General features: G+C 41.0%; 2 protein-coding genes across 6 annotated transcripts in view; both read right to left on the minus strand.

Moving 5' to 3' along the window:
• Positions 1-297: 297 nt before the first annotated feature.
• LOC116687254 (T-complex protein 11-like protein 2) lies at positions 298-11,172 on the minus strand. Its single transcript, XM_032512461.1, has 10 exons — positions 11,001-11,172; positions 9,663-9,753; positions 9,383-9,512; positions 9,174-9,294; positions 7,846-8,066; positions 7,056-7,192; positions 6,297-6,463; positions 2,764-2,945; positions 2,137-2,309; positions 298-1,309 (listed from the first exon to the last, which is right to left on the minus strand). The coding sequence occupies exons 2-10, from the start codon at positions 9,739-9,741 to the stop codon at positions 1,047-1,049; spliced, it is 1,473 nt and encodes a 490-aa protein (XP_032368352.1). The 5' UTR covers positions 9,742-9,753; positions 11,001-11,172; the 3' UTR covers positions 298-1,046.
• Positions 11,173-12,749: 1,577 nt separating this feature from the next.
• Positions 12,750-22,824, minus strand: part of phc2b (polyhomeotic homolog 2b (Drosophila)) — a 36,419-nt gene continuing 26,344 nt past the window's right edge. For 4 of the 5 annotated variants that reach the window (XM_032513837.1, XM_032513836.1, XM_032513833.1 and 1 more), the window contains exons 10-15: positions 20,141-20,355; positions 18,590-18,719; positions 15,993-16,098; positions 15,768-15,882; positions 14,551-14,875; positions 12,750-14,424 (exon numbers count right to left, since the gene is read on the minus strand). In XM_032513837.1, the coding sequence (XP_032369728.1) occupies positions 14,270-14,424; positions 14,551-14,875; positions 15,768-15,882; positions 15,993-16,098; positions 18,590-18,719; positions 20,141-20,355 (1,046 nt within the window). In that variant the 3' untranslated portion in view covers positions 12,750-14,269. The remainder of the gene's footprint in view (positions 14,425-14,550; positions 14,876-15,767; positions 15,883-15,992; positions 16,099-18,589; positions 18,720-20,140; positions 20,356-22,824) is intronic. The other variant, XM_032513835.1, reaches the window with a different exon arrangement.

Genomic DNA, 22,824 nt, shown 5'->3' on the forward strand with positions numbered 1-22,824 from the left:
GCTAGCTGTTAGCCAATCAGAGTCAAACAGCTTAGCTCATTGAATATTGAATATAGCTCATTGAGAACTGGCACAAATCAAGCTGAGTCTTCCTGCAGGCTTTCTACACCTCACTAGAATGGCTTGGAACAAGGTAACCAAGGCATTTTGTCCTTGGTAGAACTTCCCACATTATTACAAAGTAGCAAAGTAATGAAATACGTGTGGCAGGGCACCTTTAAAAGTCATTGAGGTAAACAGTGATACATGTATTTTTAATTGTTTAGTTGAGTTCATTGAGGTTGCTGAAACAAAATAGAAAATGAATACATTTGATATTTTTTGACAAATAAGCACCTTTTTGGTACACCACCTCCCACTAAGACCAGCAGCTGTAGGGGAAACATTAAGTATAGTTTTGGTTTATAATCAAAGGTGCAAAAAAAAAATATATATATATATATATAATTGATTCAGAAAAGGGTGCAAGGGTGCACACTGTCTGTGCAACAAAAAGAAATGTCAACTTAATAATAGAAACCAGCTACATCTTAAAACTTTAGTATTATTTACAAACTATCTAGCATAATCTTTGGTACTTAATGTTTTTCCTGAGGGTGTTCACCATGAGATAAATGAAAAAAAAATAAGAAACTGAAAACCAAAACCAAATAGTTTTTCCAGGCAACTGAGCTTCTCGAAACATTTCAGAACCTCAATCAATCTCTTGTTCTGACTCCTTTCATTACCACACTACAAACTGTTTGCTGTTCTTGTCCCGGTGAGAACTACTACTCATTTGGTTTTACACAGTCTGTTAGTTTTCCTAATGTTTGTGCACTCAAATATGTGTCTAAGATACACCAACGCAGTAATAATTCAGTACTTGCCTCATGCTTTGAGTTAGATGTTTTTGTTTAAACACCTGAAAAAAAATATAATAACGATAATACATTTTTTTTTTTTTTTTTCTGTAACTATCAATGCTTTCCCTTAAAACATTCCCGCTCCCAGTATTTACACTCTGTTGCGACACATTCAATCGCAAATGGCATCTTATGTTAAAGTCACCGGAGGTTGTCCGGCTCGCCCTCAGCCTGGCGCGAGTCCTCCCCGGTCTCGGCCTCTCCTGGTGGGAACAGCAGTTTCCTGAGGATGGGTGCGTAGAAGGGACCAAAGACCGTCCGGTTGAAGTGGACGATTTGCCCAAAGGCGGTGCCCAGCTCTGCTAGCTCAGCGCTCACCAGCCTGAGGGGAGTGGGCAGCTCTGGACTCCTTTTAGCGGGGCCGCCCTGCAGCATTGCCTGGAGGAAGCTCTGTACCCTTTCTCCTGTTTGGTCCAGAGAGGGGGGTGAGGGAGAGAGAGGGAGAGAGAGGGAAAGAAGTCGGCTCTCTGCAGCAGCACACATCCAAGTTTAAAAACATCCACGTGGACATGTGATTGCCCAGACTACATGACGTTAAAGCGCATGTTCTCTCCTACAGATTAAAGTATACTACCATACGTCGCATTATCCTGTTTTTCCATTTTGATGATCAATTCATTATTTGAGTAATTAATCCTCTGGTTCCAGCTCCTTAAATGGAAAGATTTGCTGCTAAACGTTAGTTGTGAGGCATGTTTCCCCTATCGAGTGAAAATGATGCATCTACTATGCTGAAATCTCTAGGGCTGTCCTCGACTAAAGAAATTCTTATTTAACTAACACTTACATGATTTTGTCAACTAATCGATTAGTTGATTTAATCGACAGAGCTGTGCGCTTTGAGAGGTGGTTAAGACTAGAAAAGCACAATATAAATTTTGGTAATTTACCATCGGTAAAACTGAGTTTCTACACAATTAATCCTGCAAAAGCCCCACTTTAAATCTCGTGTTCACCAGAAATGTGCTCATGAGTTTTATGGAAATGAGTAATTAAGCATGAATAAGCATAAAAAATGGCTTATCAACTAAAGAAATCTTAGTTGACTATTACCAAAACCACAGATTAGTCAACTAATCGACTAAGACGGGACTACTCTACGAATCTCTTTGTCAAAATATAATTCTCATAGCTCTGAAGGGGTTGTTTTCATCAGCCTTCATTTTATAAACCACCCCCACGATTTCTGCTTCAATTAATCTTTGAATCAGGCCTCATTTGCCCAGCTGACCTATGAGTGTGCGGACAGGATTGTTGTGCTTCCACAGCTCAGATATTTGTCCTTTCAGCAGATCCTGCTTCTCCTGAGGCAGCGTTGCTCCTTCGTGGCCGCTCACAGCTTGGGTCACCAGCTGCAGCACTGTCTCCCCGACCCCCAGCAGTGCCCCCTTCAGGTCAGCTTCCCTGCAGCACCAGAAACCAGCATTAGACAGATCTCAAGCAGGACTCATTAGATGTGTGTCAGGTCACAGGCCTATGAATGTTTCCATTTATAAGGAGTGTTGAGCAAAGAGACCAGAGATCACGGCAGTCGATAAATAATAATAAGGGTCTTTAATAACATCTAGGTCTCTCAGGTTTAGATTAAATAAAATTTCATTTTAATAAAGGTGATTGAGGGAGATGTAGCCTGTGCTAACGTTTTATTGCAGCCTGGAGTGTGAGCCAGCCTTGAATATCACAGGCCGCTGTTCTACATTTATCCACTAATCATGACTTCTCTTGAACAGAAAGAATGAGGTTAGCTGGATCCGTTCTGACAAGCTAGTTGTCTCCTGTCACCTCGATTGGTTTCCTTCTCATACAATACCTGTTCCCCATGACAGGCAGTACATGCATCGCCAAATCCTCCTCTTACCTGGTGTGACTGCCCTCCAGCAGGACAGTGACGGACTGCCTGAGTTTACCTACAAAGCCCTGCAGGGAGAAAACGGCGCCGCCACACTGAGCATTGGTCAGGAGCAGCACCGATGCTTCCAGGACCAGCATCTGGAGCCGCTGGCCCAGAGCGTCCAGGCGGGCTCGGTCCATCAGCACAGTCTGTGTGTGGAGGTCAGGGTCACGTGTCAAAACGGTTAATCACAGGGAATTTGCATCTTAAATGGGCCTTTCCGAAGAAAACCCACAGCTACATCTAGATGACAACATGCTGGGATTGGATACACAACGTTAAACTGGATATTGTGATAATCTAGTGATATACACAACCAGGGGTAACTGGACCCGAGGGGCAACTATTGCATTTGCCAGGAGGTTAGAGGACAGAGTGTAGAGTATTTCTATTGGAATAAAATAGAAATTACATTTTGATTAAAGACACATATGAAATATTATAATATGAAAACAAGAGTTTAACTAGTTAAACCTAAAAAGTGATGGTTATACAAATACAAGTGTGTTTGAAGGAAAGTGTTATTGTAGGCTAACACTATCTACCTTTTATATAAGTAATAGTGTTAAAGCTGCAGTGGGGTAGAATGCAAAGACGTCAGAATTTAAAGGAGAGTGAGACTTCCTTCTCTCCCTGCAGCTCTACCCTCTCTGTCGCATGGGCAGAACAGCCAATAGGAAAGCGCTCTCTCTCTCTCTCTCTCTCTATAAAATTACATTAGATTGACCTAAGTCTCCCCTCACAGGCTAGATTTAGTAAAAAGCCTCCAAACAGAGCCCAGGGGGAGCTGCAGTGAAGTCGAGTTCTCTCTCAGACCACTCGATTTACAACATGCTGAAAGATTATTATGGGATTTTTGCCCAATGACGCCAAAAATAAAATGCCTACCACATAGGGCTGCACGATTATGGCCAAAATGATAATTACGAATAATTATCAGGATTATTTGTTGATTTTAACCAAAAGAAATTTTATGGTCACATAGGCTAATTATAACTGCTTTTGCATCCACATTGTGCTAAATTCCTGCTAATGCACAAATATGCGCATCAAGGTACATGATGTAACTGTGAAACGTTTGAGGCTCTACATGGTAGTTGATGCATGACGTGAGAGCATGGAAGAAGGGCTACCGCTTTAGGTAGGTTCAATGAATACTGAATGAATGAATATGAATATGTTGCTGAGCCTGTGGCTCTTATCAGCCACAGGCTCAGCATAATGAATTTCATTCTGGGACTGTTTACATAGATTAAAGTAGCATTTAGATGTGGGATCATACAGGCTCGCCCAAAGTCTGTGGACTAAAAGACTTAATATTAAACAGTAACCTATAGTGTCATGGGTGATTTAAAATATACATGACAGTGATTAAAATGCCAAAGACTGTCCTACCTGACAGCAACTGGTAAGTAGTTAAAAATCCGTTAGTTATATAAATGTATGCATTGTGTGTTTATTTTTTACAATCCTTTTCTGTGACCACCTGACTGCCCTTCGAGGTTTTTGGGGCTGCCGTGCAAGTAAGAATTTAACAGTTGCACTGTGTGGACTCGCCAAGTAGAACAAATAGGATTCACATCCAAACAATTGAACAGGTGAGCTGTCCCACCACCAGAAGCGCATTTGCGTGTGAAATGCAGGAGCAACTCACCCAATTTGCTTTGCTCCCTACTGAACTCAGTTGCTCGTAGTATTGGTGTCATTGACAATCCGTGAATTTACAGTTTGTAGGTATTGTTTGGTGAGTTTCTACAGTTTGGTTCAAAGTCAAAAAAACAGAAAAGTGTTAAGTTTGCTAAGTGTTGTTGGAATGCGATAGACATTTTGTTTTCTTTGTTAAGATCGTTTATAGCCGTATGATCGGCCTCTATCGGTTGTGGAATTGTCCTCACGTTACTCTGTCCTCTGTAGGGCTGCACAATTAATCGAATTTTAATCGCGATCACGATTTGGACTTTCCACGATCAAATTTGCGTGATCGAGCGATTATTTTTTATAAAGCGTCATTTCATAGAACGCTCCAGGTTTTTTGCAAAGCCAATCTCCCGCTCCGTAAAGCCGTCTGCTCATGAGCCAGTCAGAGTAGTTCACTGCACCGCGCAGCTAAGTTTCTAGATTTAGACAGTCCTAGAGGACAGAGTAGCGTGAGGAAATCTCAACAGATAGCTGTCGGTAATAAGTCAGTTTCAAGGTTTACCAGTTTGCCAGTGAACGCAACACTTTGTCCCATCTCTTGTTTTTCCGACAACAGCAATGAGCAGTGCTAGTCGGTGCTAGTTAGCGTCTGTTAGCTGTTAGCTCTCTAGGACGCACCGGTGCTAATGTCCTCGCATCCGCTACAATGCTGTTTATATGGATATGGTTTAATTTTGCGTTACATGACCCATTTCATCTGTAAAGCCGTGCCTGTGTGGGATCTTTCTACGCTTCTTCTCCTCTCTCCGCGCCCCGCACACAGCGGCCCGGTCCACACTTCTGATATTGTCTACAGTTTAATTTTTTTTAACACACTGTATATTGTAGTATGATGGGTATGCCTGTATTTGTACAGTGTTTCGTGGTAACTCTGCATCGCGGCCGCCACGGCGAAGAACACAGAAGAAGTTATTGAATGCAACTAACTTCAGTTGTTAGAGTAACAGCGTGTGAGACGGGGCTGCTGGACCTGGACCTGGACCTGGACCAGAGATGTGACCCATGGCCAGAATATAATAGTTCATAAAAATGCAGCGCTGTAATGATAAAGACGTTTCATACACACGACGTGTGTGTCCGCCGTTCGACCCGTGCTGGACCCGTTCATAATGATCTTGTGTCTCTGTGAGTCGCGTCCATCACACTCCCTCTCGCAGTTATAAACAGCCTATGTGACAATAAAATTTGTTTTGGTTAAAATCTACAAATAATCGTGAGAATAATCGCGATCAAAATTTTGATCAAAATAATCGCGATTATCATTTTGGCCATAATCGTGCAGCCCTAGTCCTCTGTGACTGTCAACATCTAGAAACTAAGGTGCGCCGAACAACAGGGAACAACTCGGATTGGCTCATGGAGGCACGTGATCAGACAGTGGTTTACGGAGCGCTAGATTGGCTTTGCAAAAAAAAAAAAAAAAACTTTGATACAATGAACAGAATGACGCATTTTAAATATCGCTCGATCACGCAAATTTCATCGTGGGAAGCCAAAATCGTGATTCAAATTTGATTAATTGTGCAGCCCTACTACCACAGCTTTAAAATCAGTTCAGATGAAGACATTTGAAATGAGTGATGTTTATGAAGGAGTGCATGAGTTCATCTGACAGGGCTGTGTCATTAAATCAGACTGGAAAGGTGCCGCACAAGCACTAATGTCTTGTCACATGCTTTCACATCAGCAGGGTGAGGAGGAGTGTGTGGGGAGAATCAACATTTCCTTATTATCAATAAAATATCACTCGAATGAAAGCCAAAGTGTAGTGTGATGTCATTTTTTTGCGGGCTGCAGCTGACCTCGGGATATTTCTGGCTGTGCACGTCCCAGTGTAGCAGACTCATGTAGGCCCGGTTGAGGACAGCGGTGGGGCTGTCAGGACTGGGAGAGTCAGACCGAGCTGTGGCGGCCGCCGCCTCTTCAGACGCTGCTGCCTGAAGCCAAGCGGTGGTTTCGTCCAGAGAAGCTGAAGAAAAACAGTCCAAATATACATGACATAGACATCATTTGCATGTGATTAAGATCTACTGCAGTGACACTGAATAAGAAGAGTGTTTTGAGTGGTACAGACTCGGATGTTCTGTTTTCTTCAAAAGAATGTAGTTTGGGTTTAAGTGTATGTTTGGGAGTATGCATAATAAAACCAGTTATATTAGGTTTACAGCACAGTTGCACCAAGATGAGGAAATTACCTTTTGAAAAAAACACCTTCTGCTATGAAAACGAAAATAGCGTTAGTATGCATAGAAAATATATAGAATACTATCCTATCCTTCCACATTCATTGAACAGAAAAACTCTGATTAGCCAGCTGTACTTAGACAGAATGGCTGAGCCAGAACAGCCAGAGGTCACTGATTAGCAGTCCAGCTCTCCACTTAATCTATGGGAAGCTGAAAAATGGCCAAATGGTACTATTGAGAGACAAGGGTCAAAAATCTGTTTAATTGAAAAGTGAAATATCCAAGGACCATACATTTCACAGTCGCAAAGTCACCTTTATCATCTATCACTCACACTGCAGCAGTCAGGTTAGAGATTCAAACACCCTTCCTCACCCGGCTGCTTGTCCAGGATCTGCTGGAACTTGGCCCTCTCGTACTGCACGGCCTGCTGCACCAGGTGAGGCCTCAGGCTCTGGATGGTGAAGTTAACCATGTCGGTCTTCATCAGGCCCAAAACATGGAAGATCTCTCTAAGGGAAGGCCAGGGGAATTAGTTTTGGGTTAAACCACTTTTGGGAGGAGAAATTACAAATGGAAGCAAGCACACTATACTTATGCAGCACTTCTACCAAAAAGAAGAAAAAAAAACCAAGACTAGAATATAAAAATCCATAACGACTAAAAAGAAAAGGTTTTAGACAACATTACTAACAAAGACAGTGCTAGACTTTTTTCTTTTCTTTTTTCAGTTTTAGTGGTGCAAACTGATATAGTAAATCTATTTTCTGGGTTTGTCAAACATTGCTGCTTAATTATCTTTCAGAGAAACTGATGGTTACTTTGTCATAGGGCTGCATTAAAGTAACAGGCACACTGACAAAACTATATATAACCTGCTTTGCTCTAGTGACGCCAAATAAGAGTAGATGTAATGTACACAAGATGTCCGTAAACTTTATACAGAGCACCTTCAATAAACTTTAAATCTATTAAGCAGGTAGAGAGTATTTACTGTACTTAAGATCCATTGCAATAATGTGGTTTAGCTGGGATATGTATAGCAGTAAAGTTGGCTACAGACCCTGGACATGTGTTAATATGGGTCAAATAAACTGGGTTTATTTATTCATACCATAGTAGACACAAGCTTTGTCTGTAACGGTGATGTTAACCTGTCCCTCACCTCAGGAGCTCCACAGGGTCCCTGAGGTCCCTCAGTGCCCTGACCGCTGGGTCTCGCACAGGTGCACATAAAGATGCCATGGTGCTGATGATGTATCCCGCCAGTCTGTGGAGATCCAGGGCTCCATGATCGACCTCCTGCTGAATCAGCTCCATGTCCAGCACCTCGTCCAGCTGAGACCTCAGTCTGACGTGAGCAGGAAGCAGCAGGGACTGAAGGATCTAAAATTAAAATACGAGGCGGCCTTCAGTGTAGTGTACATTAGAGCCGACCGATTTATCGGCAGGACGATATTATCAGCTGATATTAGGCATTTTCCAAACTATCGGTATCTGTATTTATAATGGCCGATACATTTTTGTACACACACACACACACATATATATATATATATACACATACATTCATTTATCAGAATCATTTCTAATGACAAATTACCTGCGCAATCAAAACAAACTAAATAAATGCAGTAAATGAAGTCGACCTCTTACCAGGTGTCAAAGGTCACGGAGAAAAGGTGGGTTTTAAGGCGGGATTTAAAAACAGACAAAGAAGAGGCCTATTTAACGTGCAGAGGCAGATCATTCCACAATTTTGGAGCTGACACCGCAAAGGCCTGGTCCCCTCTGAGCTTTTGCTTAGTTTGAGGCACACTTATAAGTGTCAAAAAATAGTGTCGCTATTAGATGAGAGCTCAGAAAAGTTTATTCTTCATCTGCAAAATGTCCCGCTCAGTACATATTGTTGCTGGATTGCAATTCTTTAAAGTACTTTTATCGATAGGATTAGTTTGACATTTTTGGGAAACACTCATCCCAGTTTCTATTCTTCATGCTAAGCTAAGCTAACCAGCTGCTGGCGGTAGCTTCATATTTACCGCACACTATGATGAGAGTGGCATAAATCTTCTCATCTACCTTTGACATTTTGGGGGAAATGCTTCTTCACTTTCTTTGCAAACGATTACCTTAATAAAGTGAATGCTAATAACTTAAAACAGTTGAATGTACCGTAACACTTTTTTTGCAATATAGATATTCTGTTCTTTTTTATGCTGTATATCACTATTAATAATAGATTAATCTGTCATAAAAATGTTTCATTTCTAGATTTTAATACTTATTCAATTCTTTGTTACATTTATTTCCTGTGAATAGCAGATAGCTCTAATAAGGTTGCAGGGTTGGCCATTTCCTGCGCCATCTGTCCATACTGTATTCACTGGTTTTGATCTTCAAAGCATATGAGAAAGACTGGGCTCAGAGGTCTCACTAGAACACACTCCTCTGCCACTAATGCCTCTGATTTGATGCCACACACACACTTACAGTCTTGACTTCCTGCAGAAGAATGACAGCATGGCTGTAATTTGGAGCATCGTTGTTCAGCTGCTCTCGAAGAATATCCCAAAACGCCCGGTGAACCATCTCCGTCACTCTGCCTTCCAGGCTACAAAAGGGAAAAACGGTTCAAATAAAAAGGGAGAAAAAGAGGGACTAAACTCTCAATTCATTTTTGAATCTTGTTTTTTTCTTGCCTGTCTGTAGGAGGGCTCCTGGGTCTGAAGCAGAAGTCTTTGTTCAGCACTATCTCATGCGCAAGGTTCAGGTTGGAAACACAATTTTCCAACTCCATCCGACTGGATAATGAGACGGTGGGTGGGCTCCCTGACACCACGGATAGGACACACACACACACACACACACACACACACACACACACACAGATAATTAAAACAGCCGTGGTGGTAATAATTCAATTACTAATGGTCCCTGAACGTGCCTGAAAACAATAACTGTCATAATAAAGCTTCATACCTGTGGGAGAGTCCAGTTTTTCCAGACAGGGAAGGTCAGTGGGGGAATCATCAGCGGCCTCGTCTCTTTGATTTGGCATTTCAGCGACAGCCTAGACATTTAAATCACTCGGTGACTAATAAACTCACTAGAGTTGGGTGAAACTGGCCATAGTTTGTTAAATAAAAATATTAGGAGTTGAAATTATTTAGATTAATAGATTACTCCACTTACAGAATAAGTATTTACAACATCTACATTAACAGAACTCAACAAACGTTGCCATCATGGCAGTTTAAATGTTATTTTACAATCGGAAAAAAAGTGATAGAAGAAGTGCTCAGATCTTTTTACTCATGTAAAAATAATATCACAGGGTGCTCTGTGAAAAGTAATGCATTTAAAATTGTAAAGCTTTAGAGAATTTGAACTATCAAATTAATCACCAACTATTCTTATAAGAGATTAATCGGTTTAAGTCAAGTTTTTATTTAAAAGAAAAAAAGAAGAACATTTTGTCTTAAATATAAATATTGTCCTAGTTTCTTCAGTCCTCCTGTCACATCAAACTGAATAACTTTGACTTGTGGACCAAAGAAAACATCTGAGGGCGTCAACTTGGGCTTTGGGAAACAAATGTCCAAAAATGGAAGTCCATATGGACTTCCATTTTTGGACATTTGGACCAGACAATTCATCGAGGAAATAATCGAAAGATTAATCGACAGTGAAAATAATCGTTAGCTGACGCTCTATGAAAATTGTACATCAACATGTAAATGGTAAAAGTATACGCATTATGCAGAATGGCTAAAGCATGAATAATGTACATTCCATCATTGCATAGTAGTTAATTATTGACGCATTCATGTGTAGATGGAAAGCTGGGGCTAACTGTAAATATGTTATAACAGTAAACGTTACCATGCTGGTCCTGTAGCTAGCTTGTGAATTTCCCCCAAAAGATCAATGTCTTATCTATAAATAATACATCAGAATGTATTAAATGTTATAGTATTATTCTGAATATGTAAAAACTGTAAATGGAAATAAAAGTAACGTTAGTAAAAAGTACACTATTGGCCTCCTTTATCTCGTTAGTGGACCAGAAGTTGTTAAAAATACTTGCTAAATGCTAGCCAAGTAACGCTAAAGTAATAGTACCTCAAGGTCGTACTAACTTCACAGTTAGCTACTGAGGCATAGACCGTTAATATTCAGTCTATGTACTTAACGCTAGGTTAATTACATGTAACGTTCACTTTCCACCACTGACAAAACAAGTAACGATATTATTAATGGTCATAACGTTAACCTCTTTAATTAAAAATAAAAAGTTTAAAGTTAAACTTTTTTTACCTGTTGTTGGTATTTCGGTGAATTTATTAATACTTAAAAAGATGAAAATGTACCGACTGAAACGTTAAACAAACAAACAAACTAGCTAGCTTGTTAACATTAACTACGACACAGCAACAATGGGTGTGTATTATTTTGACACATCGTCAACGTAAACCCATTTTGGTCAATTTTGAACCTGGGCTAATCCATTCTAAATCACGATAAAGGGGGAGTTAAAACATGGCAGCTATTGTTATTGGTTTGGCACATTATCTAAACCTGTATGTGCGATTGTATTGTGATACAAAATGATGGTATGATTGTATTAAATAGTTAACTTGTATGTATTACTATACTGAATACAGAAAAAGATGACGGCTTCATTTGGTCTAGTCTGAACTCAAATCAAAACAGTGGGTGTGTCAGTAGTGTATGCACCAACAGACAAACAGCGCAGATCACGGCGTTTAAAAGAAAGCTCATCGTACCTCTATCCCTTGTTTTTACTTCCATTTTAGTTCAATGGAAACAAAAGGGAAAGCGGTCGTTGTGTTTGTATAAATGGGTCATTGTATAATGCGACAATTGTGTGTGAACAGCTGGAAATGTCCTATAAAACAGGAACTTCGAGAAGGCAATGAATATAGTCCACTATTTCCGGGATATGGAACGAGAGAAATAGATACAGTGGCTTGTGAATGTTTACACACCCATGCTAAATTTGATAAAAAATAAAAGAAAAATAATCTTAACGCCTTCATTTAAAAGGAAAATCCAACCTTTTAAGGACACCAATTTTCTTTGTGAATTAATATATTGTAAATAAATAAATGTTCTTCCTTAAAATACAGGGGCATAAGTATACACTCCCCTATGTCAAATTCCCATAGAGGCAGGCAGAAATTCTATTTTTAAAGGCCAGTTATTTCCTGGATCCAGGATATTATGCATTCTGATAAAGTTCCCTCGGCCTTTGGAATTAAAATAACCTTTAAATTAACCCCCACATCATCACATAGCCTTCACCATACCTAGAGACTGGCGTTGTTTTATTTCAGTTAGCTTAATGGCTGCTTTGATCTGCATTGACAGATGATCTTAGGGTATGTGATGATGGGGGGTTATTGTAATTCCAAAGGCCAAGGGAACTTTATCAGGATGCAAAGTCTAAAAATCTGCCTGCCTCTATGGGATATTTAACATAGGGTTGTGTGCCCCCTGTTTTAGATCAAGCAGAACCGATAAAAGCTTTTATATTTTATGGATCTCATGCATGGGTATAATAAAAGGATTCAATACATTTCAAAGATGTATGGAATTTGGTAGACATATGTCCAGATTTACAAAAAAAAATGACTCTTGGAGCGACACCATAAATGCAAACTAATTTTAAATGTACAGGGCATTTTTGACAATTTGCAAACGTACTTTAGTGTACTCATACAGCAACCCGATTGACTTCATAGTAGCTCAGTACAAAACTAATTACTCCTATAGACGTCGCTAAGCTAAGCTTTTGAGCGGTCGTCGACGTTGATTGGCACGGGCTTGACAAGGGGTCGAATATTCATCTCACGCCACGAAACAGGAAGTTGTTAGTCACTAGACCCATTTGCTGCTTTGCTCTCTTTTATATAATTGTAAACAAAATTAGCTTTTGGATTGTTTTCTTACAAACCAGAAACGAGTAATGCCTTTAAGAAGGCAATGGGCGGAAGTTGGCATTTCCTTTCACACAGACACAAACAAAATGACCTAAGACAGAACTGTATTGCAAATTATTTATAATTGTAAAAGGTTGTGTAACAAACTGTTTTGATAAATACAAGCATTTCACAAAGCCTTATCCTGTAAAGGTCGACCTTCCATCAGAGCCGCAAACAAATAGTTTTGAACATATTTTGTTAGGACAAACAAAAGCTGTTATTTATACATTTGCATATTTCAAAATATTGAACATTACCTTTCTGTTTTAAAATAACAAGGATAACTTAAAAATCACCAGCTTCACACTTAGAATTTTCTTCTCACTTTAGCTGCTATGTACATATAAATGTGTTAGCATTGCTGCACAAATGCCAGTTTCCCTTAAGGTGGAGTGTCTCCTAACATTAAAACAAAATGAAAATAAGTGCCATAAGCCGGGCTGTGGAGAGCAGCACTCCCAAATTGTTCCTCAGAAAACTTACTGTCCTCCTATGAAACTGAAACAAGAAATCAATATCCTATTTAGAAAATCATTTTTGAAAAAGTGGTGAAAAATCATTTGTATGCAGTTTAAATCTACAGGAGAAAAACTGGCGAGATATTCATGAAAGTGGAATTGATGTCACAAAAGAACAGCGTAAATGATTTCTCTGCATTCAAGCTTTTGTATTCGAGAGCGGTGAGTTTTGTGAGAAAAGGCATAAGGAACCTCTACTTAATTAAAAATTAGAAAATTAATGAATGCCATCCTCTGTTCCCAGTCATACATACAAAGAAAAATGTCTCTCTTCCATTCACACACTGACAAAGCTGTACAAAGACATCTCTAATAATATAATAATAATAAATTTAGACATCAATCTCATTTGCCTCAATGCCTTAATTCAGTCAGTACTCAGTTGCAGTATGACCCAACCCCGGCACAACTGAGCAGGTAGTGCACTTTAGCACAAATTGTTCTTTCAACTTTCTTCTCCATTTTTCCGTAGAACTTCTCCAATTTTCCCTCCCAGCAAAATCCAAGACTCCATTTACACCTGCTACTGTGTTATAGGTGTGTTTCTAGACAATGCCATTTAATAAAGACCTTTGCAATCAACACCTGGTATTAATAAGCATTATTGTTGATATTGTATTGTTTTGATTTCATTATGATCTGATCGTATTATGTAAAATAGGTACACAACATTACATGGTTCAGGTCAGGGAAAGCAATGATGCTCTTTGGGCTAGTTAGGCGATCTTTTAACTTGCTGGGTGTATTTTGCCCGTGCCTCAACTCTAATATGCCATCCAACGTAACCATCAGTCCTGCAAATGACAGAGTTGCATGTTATTGAGCAGATGCAATTGAATATGAGAGCAAGCTAAAGTAAGATTTAAAGGAACCAGTTCAGTAGTAGAAAGAAGGCGAGGTCATAGTGCAGTCAGTCTGTTATCATTTAGTTTTACACTGCTCTTCTTTGTCACACACACACACACACACACACACACACACACACACACACACACACACACACACACAACACACACACACACACACACACACACACACACACACACACACACACACTGTACTGCTAAGAATCTTTGAGCAAGTTGATGCGTGCGAAGATTTTGAGTGCGGGTCCCAGTTTAATGTTCATGGTGCTCATGAGGTGGTCCTCCTTTAACAGTAGCAAGGCCTGTCCATCAATCTCCTGAGAGCGAAACTCGTCTGCTATCTCCTGACAACCTGGAGGAACAGCAGAAGAAGAAGAAGTCCAAGTTAGTCACACTAAAAACATGATTTCTAAGCAACAGAGTGTGTATGTAATGCTTTAAGAGTGTTTCCTGAACAAACAGGGGGGGGGGCTCTGACCTGGCAATGAACGAATGAACTCGTAAACTTCTTCCACATTCCACTTGGTGGGGTCGTTGGGTAAGAAGCGCTGACCGAGTGAAGGTGCATCTCTAACAGCACAGCTCTCCTGGTCCGAGGCCCTGCTCGGATGCCGGTGGACGGGAACCTGAGCTGGGGCCGGAGCAGGGGCCAGGGATCCAGAGCTGGCTGCAGAAAGGGGAGACGCCGGCTCCTCGTAGCTGGACATGTCCGAACACGGGCTGGACTCCTCCTGACTGGGCTGGGAGGGATGCGGTGAGGATACAGACCCGCCCTGAGTCTGCTGCGGTGAGGGGGACAGCTTCTGAAAGGGAGAACAGTCACGCGTGAGTTCAAGGCTCGGCATTTGAGAAATGACTGGCTCATCAGTAAAACACTGCTGGGACATTGTGTTAGACACAGCAAACACTAAAAGGGGCAATAAGTAAGATTTATACTGTACACTAGCTTCAAACAAATAGAATATACCTGCGGGGGTTTGATAGGAGTGCTGGATCAATACCAATGCCTTGACAATTACTTTGTCAACTTGAACCCCCAGGATTATAAAACTCACTTCCTGGTGCAAACAAGAAACAAAAGCACCCCCCTAATGGAGGTTCAAGACCCAAACCTTAAAGCATTACATAACTCAAACATTTGGGCTATAAAACCTTAAAAAGGAATTTCTCCAGCCCAAAAAAAGGAAAAAACTCATTATCAGTATCATTATTCACTGTCATCTAAACTACTTGTCTCTATTGTAAAAATGTAACACTAATGGGCTCATTACAAGACAGGGGAAGTCCTGTGACATGACTTCCCCTGTCTTAATACACTGAAACTTGTAATGAGCAGATATAAATCTAGATATCTAGAAGTACAAAGTCAAAGTCTCAGATGAGAATAAAAACTAAAAAGCAAATCCAATTGCTTTTGATGTCTATGTAACTTGTGTGGTAGGCAGAAAATCTCTATAAGAATAACTCTCTGTTCCTACTGGTCACCGATAAATGTTACCAAGATCATAAAGTACACAGTGACCCTTTAAAGACAGAGGGAGATAATCAATTGATGTTAAAGTTCATTAAAAAGCATGAGGCGTGAAAAGTGCAGGGCATAAAAAGGGCAGTGGAAAAAAACCTGATGGGTTTTACAGCGGGGTGTGTGTGTGTGTGTGTGTGTGTGTGTGTGTGTGTGTGTGTGTGTGTGTGTACCCGCTTCTTCGCCTCTATACTCGAGCGGCCTTGAGATCTTCTACGCCAGCGATTAGTCGGTTTACTCCTCTCTGGATGGAAAAGGCCTATCCGCTTTGTACAGCCCACGTTGTACCTGTCCATAACAGGTCCTTATTATAGCTTTTCCTTTATTCACATGAGATATACAAAAATATATTTGATTAAAGATATATGAGAACGAGTATAAAACTGGAGGTGACTTGCCTCTTTGCACAAACCATGGAGCAGAATCTCTTAGAGCCTTTGAACGTGTAAGCAAAGTCGACCCAGCCACAGTATTCACATGTCAGCTTGGGTTCTTGCTCTTTTTCTGCAGGAAGGGAAACAAGAGAGATACTAAATATTAGTTTTTCTTCTAAAATCACATATTTTCCCCCCTCTGCCGCTGTGCACCAACTGAGCTCTGCCTGCTCCCAGGCCGGAAAACCAATTGTGTTCTCAGGGATCCAGAGTTTTGCCGGCATGCACAGTGTCACAAAGCGGGTTGAAAATCGGAAAAGTTTGTCTTAAATTCACAGAGCTAGATGTGAAAATATGCTGGCTATACATAATGTTTTTCCTAGCCGTCTCTCTCTGCCTCAGGGGGAGCGGGCAGTGGCTCAGCACAGCTCGTTCTTCAGAGGCAGAGAATTAAATCAGCATTGGACTGTTGATTTAAAAATGTCAATGTTGTGAATGATGCTTTGACCTATTCAGAACAAGGTAACTGACTGCTTTTATATGTGGTATGTTGGCATGGTTATTGCTGCTGCCATGCTCTTTAAAATGCATTCTAAAGAATGAAATTACCATCCATGGAGAAATCTATTCCCCTTTGAGTATTTCATTCAATGTGAAAACATTTCTCATGCCCACCCTGAGTGGGGGGCCTGTCGTTTCCGGTACCACTGAGACTTGAAATATGCTCCAGGAAGTCTACAGGTAAATGTGTTTAATGGCCTATCAGACGCCAAAACACTGCACATGGTTTATAATAGTAACAGACAGGATGTTACAACTCTCAAAAGTTGCGAGAGAAACTACCGTATCTTATCTTTTGTCACTACGTTCTCTAAGTAAGCAGTAGAAATATGGTGTACACATTACAAAAGTAATTAGCAGGAAGGTGGGCTGGCAGGTATGTGACTGGCCAAGCACATTGCCAAGCACATTGCCCGACAATGTTTTTTTAAATTTGAGCCAAAGTTTTTGCGAGACGACCCTGCGTTGCTTAGCCAGAAACCGGTGCGTTGCTACCCCACTGCATCGACAGACAGTAAAATGATGAGGCTCTAGTCTGTCTGAACGAGGCCTTAAGCAGATCAGGTACAACCCAAACGTCCCTGAGCCACATAAAATCAAATTCTGTTTGGATTCGTTTATTCACAGCGGCAAACTAACGTGGGTAAAGCTAGTGCCACTTCCTACATATGTTGCTCTTCATTGGGAAGGAAAAAAATAGGCCTTTACTGTGAAACTCAACGTGTTAATAAATGGGTTTTGAGAGGGTGTGTGGGAGAGAATGGCCCAATCCCAAAGTGAGTCCTGAGGACTAAGGACTAAAGACTCAGACTTAATTGATCTCAGGTGCTAAGTGAGTGAGTGTGTGAGGCCGCATGGGTCCAGATAGGTATAAATGGGATTAGGACAGCACTTCACAAGATCACATGTTACCTTGGCTACGTTTAATAACAAAAGATGTTGCTGACAATTGCCGGTTTGGGTATTTTCATCTTAAGTTTGTTGCTTTCCACACGGCCAAGGCAAAGAAGTCGGCTGATTCCAATTTTTTTTTCAAACTCTTATTTTACAAGCGTGAACTGTAGGTAATTCCCTTTGGTGAAGTCTGCATCAACGCAGACTCACAGAAAGGGCTCAGTATGTGTGTACCTAAACCCTCATGCACTTTGAAATGCCACGTTGGGACAACCTTAACCCCTCACGAATTTTGCGAGAATGCGCTCCAAGTCCATGAGTCTATGAGTCCGGACTTTGGGATTGGGCCAATGTTCTAGAAAGAGAGGACTTACGTTACATTTCTTTAAAGCAGCACTATGCAACGTTTCCCTCTTCGGTCCCCCTGCAGGTTGTCTCATTGGAACTACAGCTCGCGCAGCTGTAGTTCCAATGAGACAACCTGTAGGGGGAGTGAGGCGGCGATCGCACAACGTGTAGTTCCAAAGTGACAACCTGTAAGATGACCTGAGTGGGAAAAGTCACATAATGTTGCTTTAAAAACAAACTTTTAGCATCTAGAGCAGGTTTCAAAATGTACTTTTTTTGTCCACCAGTCAAATGGCTAGTTAATGTTCAAACTTTACCAGCCACTTAATACTTTACCATTTTTACCAGCATTTGGCTGGTGGAAAGTGCTCATTTTTTTAACTCTATAGATTCTAATGTTAAAAAAATACTACTGAAGGAGCTACATAATTTAGCAGGTTGGTTTGTGACAGGGGAAAAAAAAGACATGCACAGGTTAAGTGGTTTGGTGGAGATGCAGAAGCATGTAATTACGCTGAAGGCAACCTTTTCTGTGTCAACAGCACCAGCTCATCCTTTATCCCAGCAGTGTTAGGTCTGTATCTGTCCACAACACCAGTAACCCTACTGCAGTAAGAATGTGTTAAGAATGTGTCTTTTGCTATAAGGGTTGATGCATTGTAATGTCCCGATTTCATAAACCTTCTACAAACGATGAATACAATTTTCATAAGCCCCAGAAAAGGGTGGGATTGGTGCATCTGGACCAGCACCGTGCTACACCACTGATCTACACAACCTTTTGTACTTTTGTGCCAAATACTTTCTGTATTACTCACCTGACTGGTTCAGGTCTTCAGGCTCAGAGTCGGTGTTTGCTGCGTTGCTGACGGGGGTTTTGTCGGGGTCTGAGGAGAGCTGATGATCCAGCTTCCTTGGGCTGTCGATGAGAATGGGCAGACGCTCCACCTGGGGACAGGATGATAATGTTTAGCAATCTACCAAAATAAAACGGTGACATGCCCCAAGAATAAGAAACTATAGCTGTGATTACTGTGAGTGACAATAAAGTCGTGCTGCTTCAATTGAACCACTGGAAGACAATTCTGACAAATATCACAACAGCCAAATGATGTGCAAAGACCAACTGTGTCCTGTTTGACAACCCACTAATAATCAATCTAATAATACATTATTGTGTGTGATTGTATGTGAATAAGAGGCATTTAGTAGCAATTTCTGGGCTCCTATTAATAATTAAAACTACAATTGAAGACATTGTTGCACAGTAAGAAGGGCTGTACTCGAAATACTGAAGAAAATAAAAACATGGGATTAACGCCACACGGCTCGGTTCCACAACATGGAAATACCTACGCTTTTTCACGGCTAAACGTACTTACACACATGCGCAGTTTGGCCACAAAGAACAGAGACGCTCAGATTACAACACACAGGAGGAGTGTGGCTTCATTCTCTCCACAGGACACCATACTCTACTAGATCTTTACATAGCCAATATTCGTTTGCTGCTGTTTTAATGTTCTGAATATATACCCCTATGAAAAAGGGTTTTGCATTGTTAGTCAGACAAAACAAGCCATTTGGAGAGGTCACCTTCAGCGCTCTGATCATGTTATATTTTTAAAATTGTTGTTGAAAAAAGTTGCGTTCTTCCACGCTTTATAACAGCATGAATTCTGTGTGTTCAGGCCTATATGCATGTAATATACTGAGCATTTACAACACATGTCCAGTAGGAGGCAGTAAGCCCCAAGCCTTGAAAGAAACACAAGCCCAAGTCATTATCTTGTATCATAAAAGGCCGTTTATCCAACATTTAGCTTTTGTTTTAGTGAATATGATTAAGATGGATGACAAACACGTCAACATGTGTAGAGATAAATGATAAACAATATAAATAACATAACATTTTAAGGGAGATGGCACAGATAAAAGAAGGAACTATTATGCCTTGAGATAATTGAGCGGCTGCAGCTCCACACACACACACACACACACACACACACACACACACACACACACACACACCGACACAGCCACACACACACACACACCCACACACACCCCACACACACACCACACACACACCACACACACACCACACACACACACCACCACACACACACACACACACACACACACACACACACACACACACACACACCCATCTGTCCTTCAGCTACAGTTCCACTAAAATGAATGACTGAATCACACAGAAGCTGTGAGCTGTCACCATTAGTAGTAGTAGTAACAGACGGCTTTGTGTGTGCCTGCTGACAGCTCCCTGCAGGCGAGTACACTAGAGTTTAAGCTCTGGGTTGTTTACCGTGTCACGCTGCTAGTGCGGCTGAAATCGGGCCACTTACACACACGGGGAATGGCTCCGCTCCCTCCTGGATGACAAAGCCCTCGATGACATGTGTGAGGACCTGGGGCTTGACGATGGCCTGGGGCGGTTTGTTCTCTCCGTTGTGCGGCGTGCTGCCCGTCACAGTGGGTGCCTCGTTCTCATTTCCTGAGGTCATGGCTGGAGGTGGGGTCCCAGGTGCAGCACTCGGCCTCTTGGCTGAGCCCCCTCCTGCTGACCAAGAGATGAATACAACACCATCCAGTTAATGTGTGAGCGCATTTAGGCTCCTCAGTAGACGCAGGTCACTGGAGGATTGAGTTTGAATCAAATTCAAAAAATTTGAATTTGAAATGAGAAATTATTAATCAACTTTTCATTTTTCAAGATAAAGTGCCAAACATTACAGCTTCCCGATGTGAAAAGGTGACGCTATTCGACGCTGGTGGCAAGACAAAAAAAAGCATTCATGTTTGTCAGAGGTGAGAGCCGCACACAAGACACCTTTAAATGAATCTCATATACAGCACCTTTAAATCAAAACTACCAAACAGTTTATGATGCTAGCTCCTTAAATGTATAATACTTTCTGCTTTTCCTCATCATATGTCATAGTACACTAAGATATTTGTGTTGTTAGTTGGATAAAAACAATTTAAAAATCACCTTGGACTTTAAGAATCTGTAATAAGCATCGTTCTGAATGTTCTGACATGTTATAGGTCAAACAAATAATCGGCAAACCATTCAGCAGATTCATTGACAATTTACCAGACAACAATTAGCCACCTGACGTTACATAGAAAACCGTACACCGTCGTAACCACCTGCCAGCTGCTGATTTAAATGACTTTCCTGGTCTCATGAAAGCAGAACAAACAGTGAATCCTTGAACGCATCGCTCGTACCATCACAACAACCAGCCGCCGTGCTCAGTCCTGTTTACAGTCACCAGTCGAACATTAGCTTTCTTACCGACTTCCGCTGTGTTAGCAGAGAAACCACGTGCGGTTTGCTCGCGTGTTGTTGTTGTTGCAATAATCCGACACATACGCACACACACATACACACACACACATACACCGACCAGCAGCCGCTGCTGTTTGTGACTGCGATCGCGTTTAAGCAGCAGCGCCGTTTCCCTGCCGTAAAAGAAAAGCTTGTTGACATCAGGGTCCGCCTCCGTGTTTCCTCCCACAGCAGCTGACGTTAGGATCTCCGATCCTCAGCAGACTGCTGCTAACAGCGTGCCAACCCGGGGACCTGAGAGAAGACAGTCTCTAGATTCGGCTTAAGACTGACCAACAAAGAATAATCTAAGTCCTACCGACTAAAAACCGCTTGATCTGCAATCAATTAAATCGATAAAGGCAGGACAATAGCGCATGTTTTCAGCAGGGACATTTTAGGGTCCAAGTTCTTTTTATTCCCTCCCCTCTCATGCACCCTCTGCAACAGTAAAGCAAGCCAACCTTAATCAGCAAAAAACACAATTTATACCATGGTCTGGATGAATACTCGATTCTGATTGGCTGCAATGTGTCCCTCAACCCTTGTGTTGTCCTCGGGTCAAATTGACCCGTTATAAGTGTTTTATATTCGAAGTATGGATTTCTTTCAACCAATGAAATAATTCATAATTTCTGCCTTTTTAACTAAAAACGTTTGTATAAATTGATATAAATGAGGTTTGTTGACCGTGGATTCCAAGAATAAGTGTCACCTATCATTAAACCAGCTCAGGTTTTTTTTTTTTTTTTTTAGAAGCGCCAAAATCATGGAAAAATGTGAAAAAAAACATTGGAAAAGCACAAAAAAATATGTTAATTTTCAATTCTGACCTGGAAGGACAAGTTCATGGTAAACGGGAAGACAACACAAGGGTTGTAAAGTGATAGGACGCCTACTAAGTAGTTCTGGTGAAACGGTAGACAGACAGTTGACAACTGGCAGGGGATTTTAATACAGAAACTACATTTATCTTCAAGTAAAATTTTGAATGCATTTCCTCTACACTGTGTGGTATTGCTACCGTTACTTTAGTACAAGATATTAGTCTTTCTCCAACCACTTGTACTTGACAGAAAACCTCCCGGCGTTAATAACATGACATCCCAGTCCTTGATGCACAGGTGGGCTGCAGTCTATATATTCTGTAATGTGTGTTCATCAGGTGATGTAATGCCCGCTACTCCATTTACACACTTCCATTTCAATACTTGAAAGAGAAGGGACAGTGTGTCTGAACATTTGTTAGCAAAGAGCAAGGTGAAACAGATTGTCTTTGTAGCAATACACCTTGTAATAAGCCACTTTGACTGAAAACCAGCTTTTGTTACATTTTCCCACAGTAAATAACTGTGTGCCTGTCGTCATCAGCCCCTGCAGCAAGTGGATTACAAAAATAGTTTCCTGCTCTGGTGGTGAGCATCACACCCAACTCGCTGCTCCTGAACAGAAATTTCTGATCTACAGAATGTTTAATTTGACAAGAAACACAGTGTTAGCCCCATTTCCAACCGTTTAGGAGCAATATCACCGTAGAAACTGATTAATCAACATTTATAAAAACACACCCAAATACTTGGTACTCAGCAAGAAGAGTATAGCTGCTGTGTGATCATGCACTACTGACCATTTGACAAAAAAAATAAATAAGTAAATAAATAAAAAATAAAAATCACTTATGAAAACCTGCTTTAT

The sequence above is a fragment of the Etheostoma spectabile genome, chromosome 4, assembly GCF_008692095.1.
Source record: "Etheostoma spectabile isolate EspeVRDwgs_2016 chromosome 4, UIUC_Espe_1.0, whole genome shotgun sequence".
Classification (NCBI taxonomy): domain Eukaryota; kingdom Metazoa; phylum Chordata; class Actinopteri; order Perciformes; family Percidae; genus Etheostoma; species Etheostoma spectabile.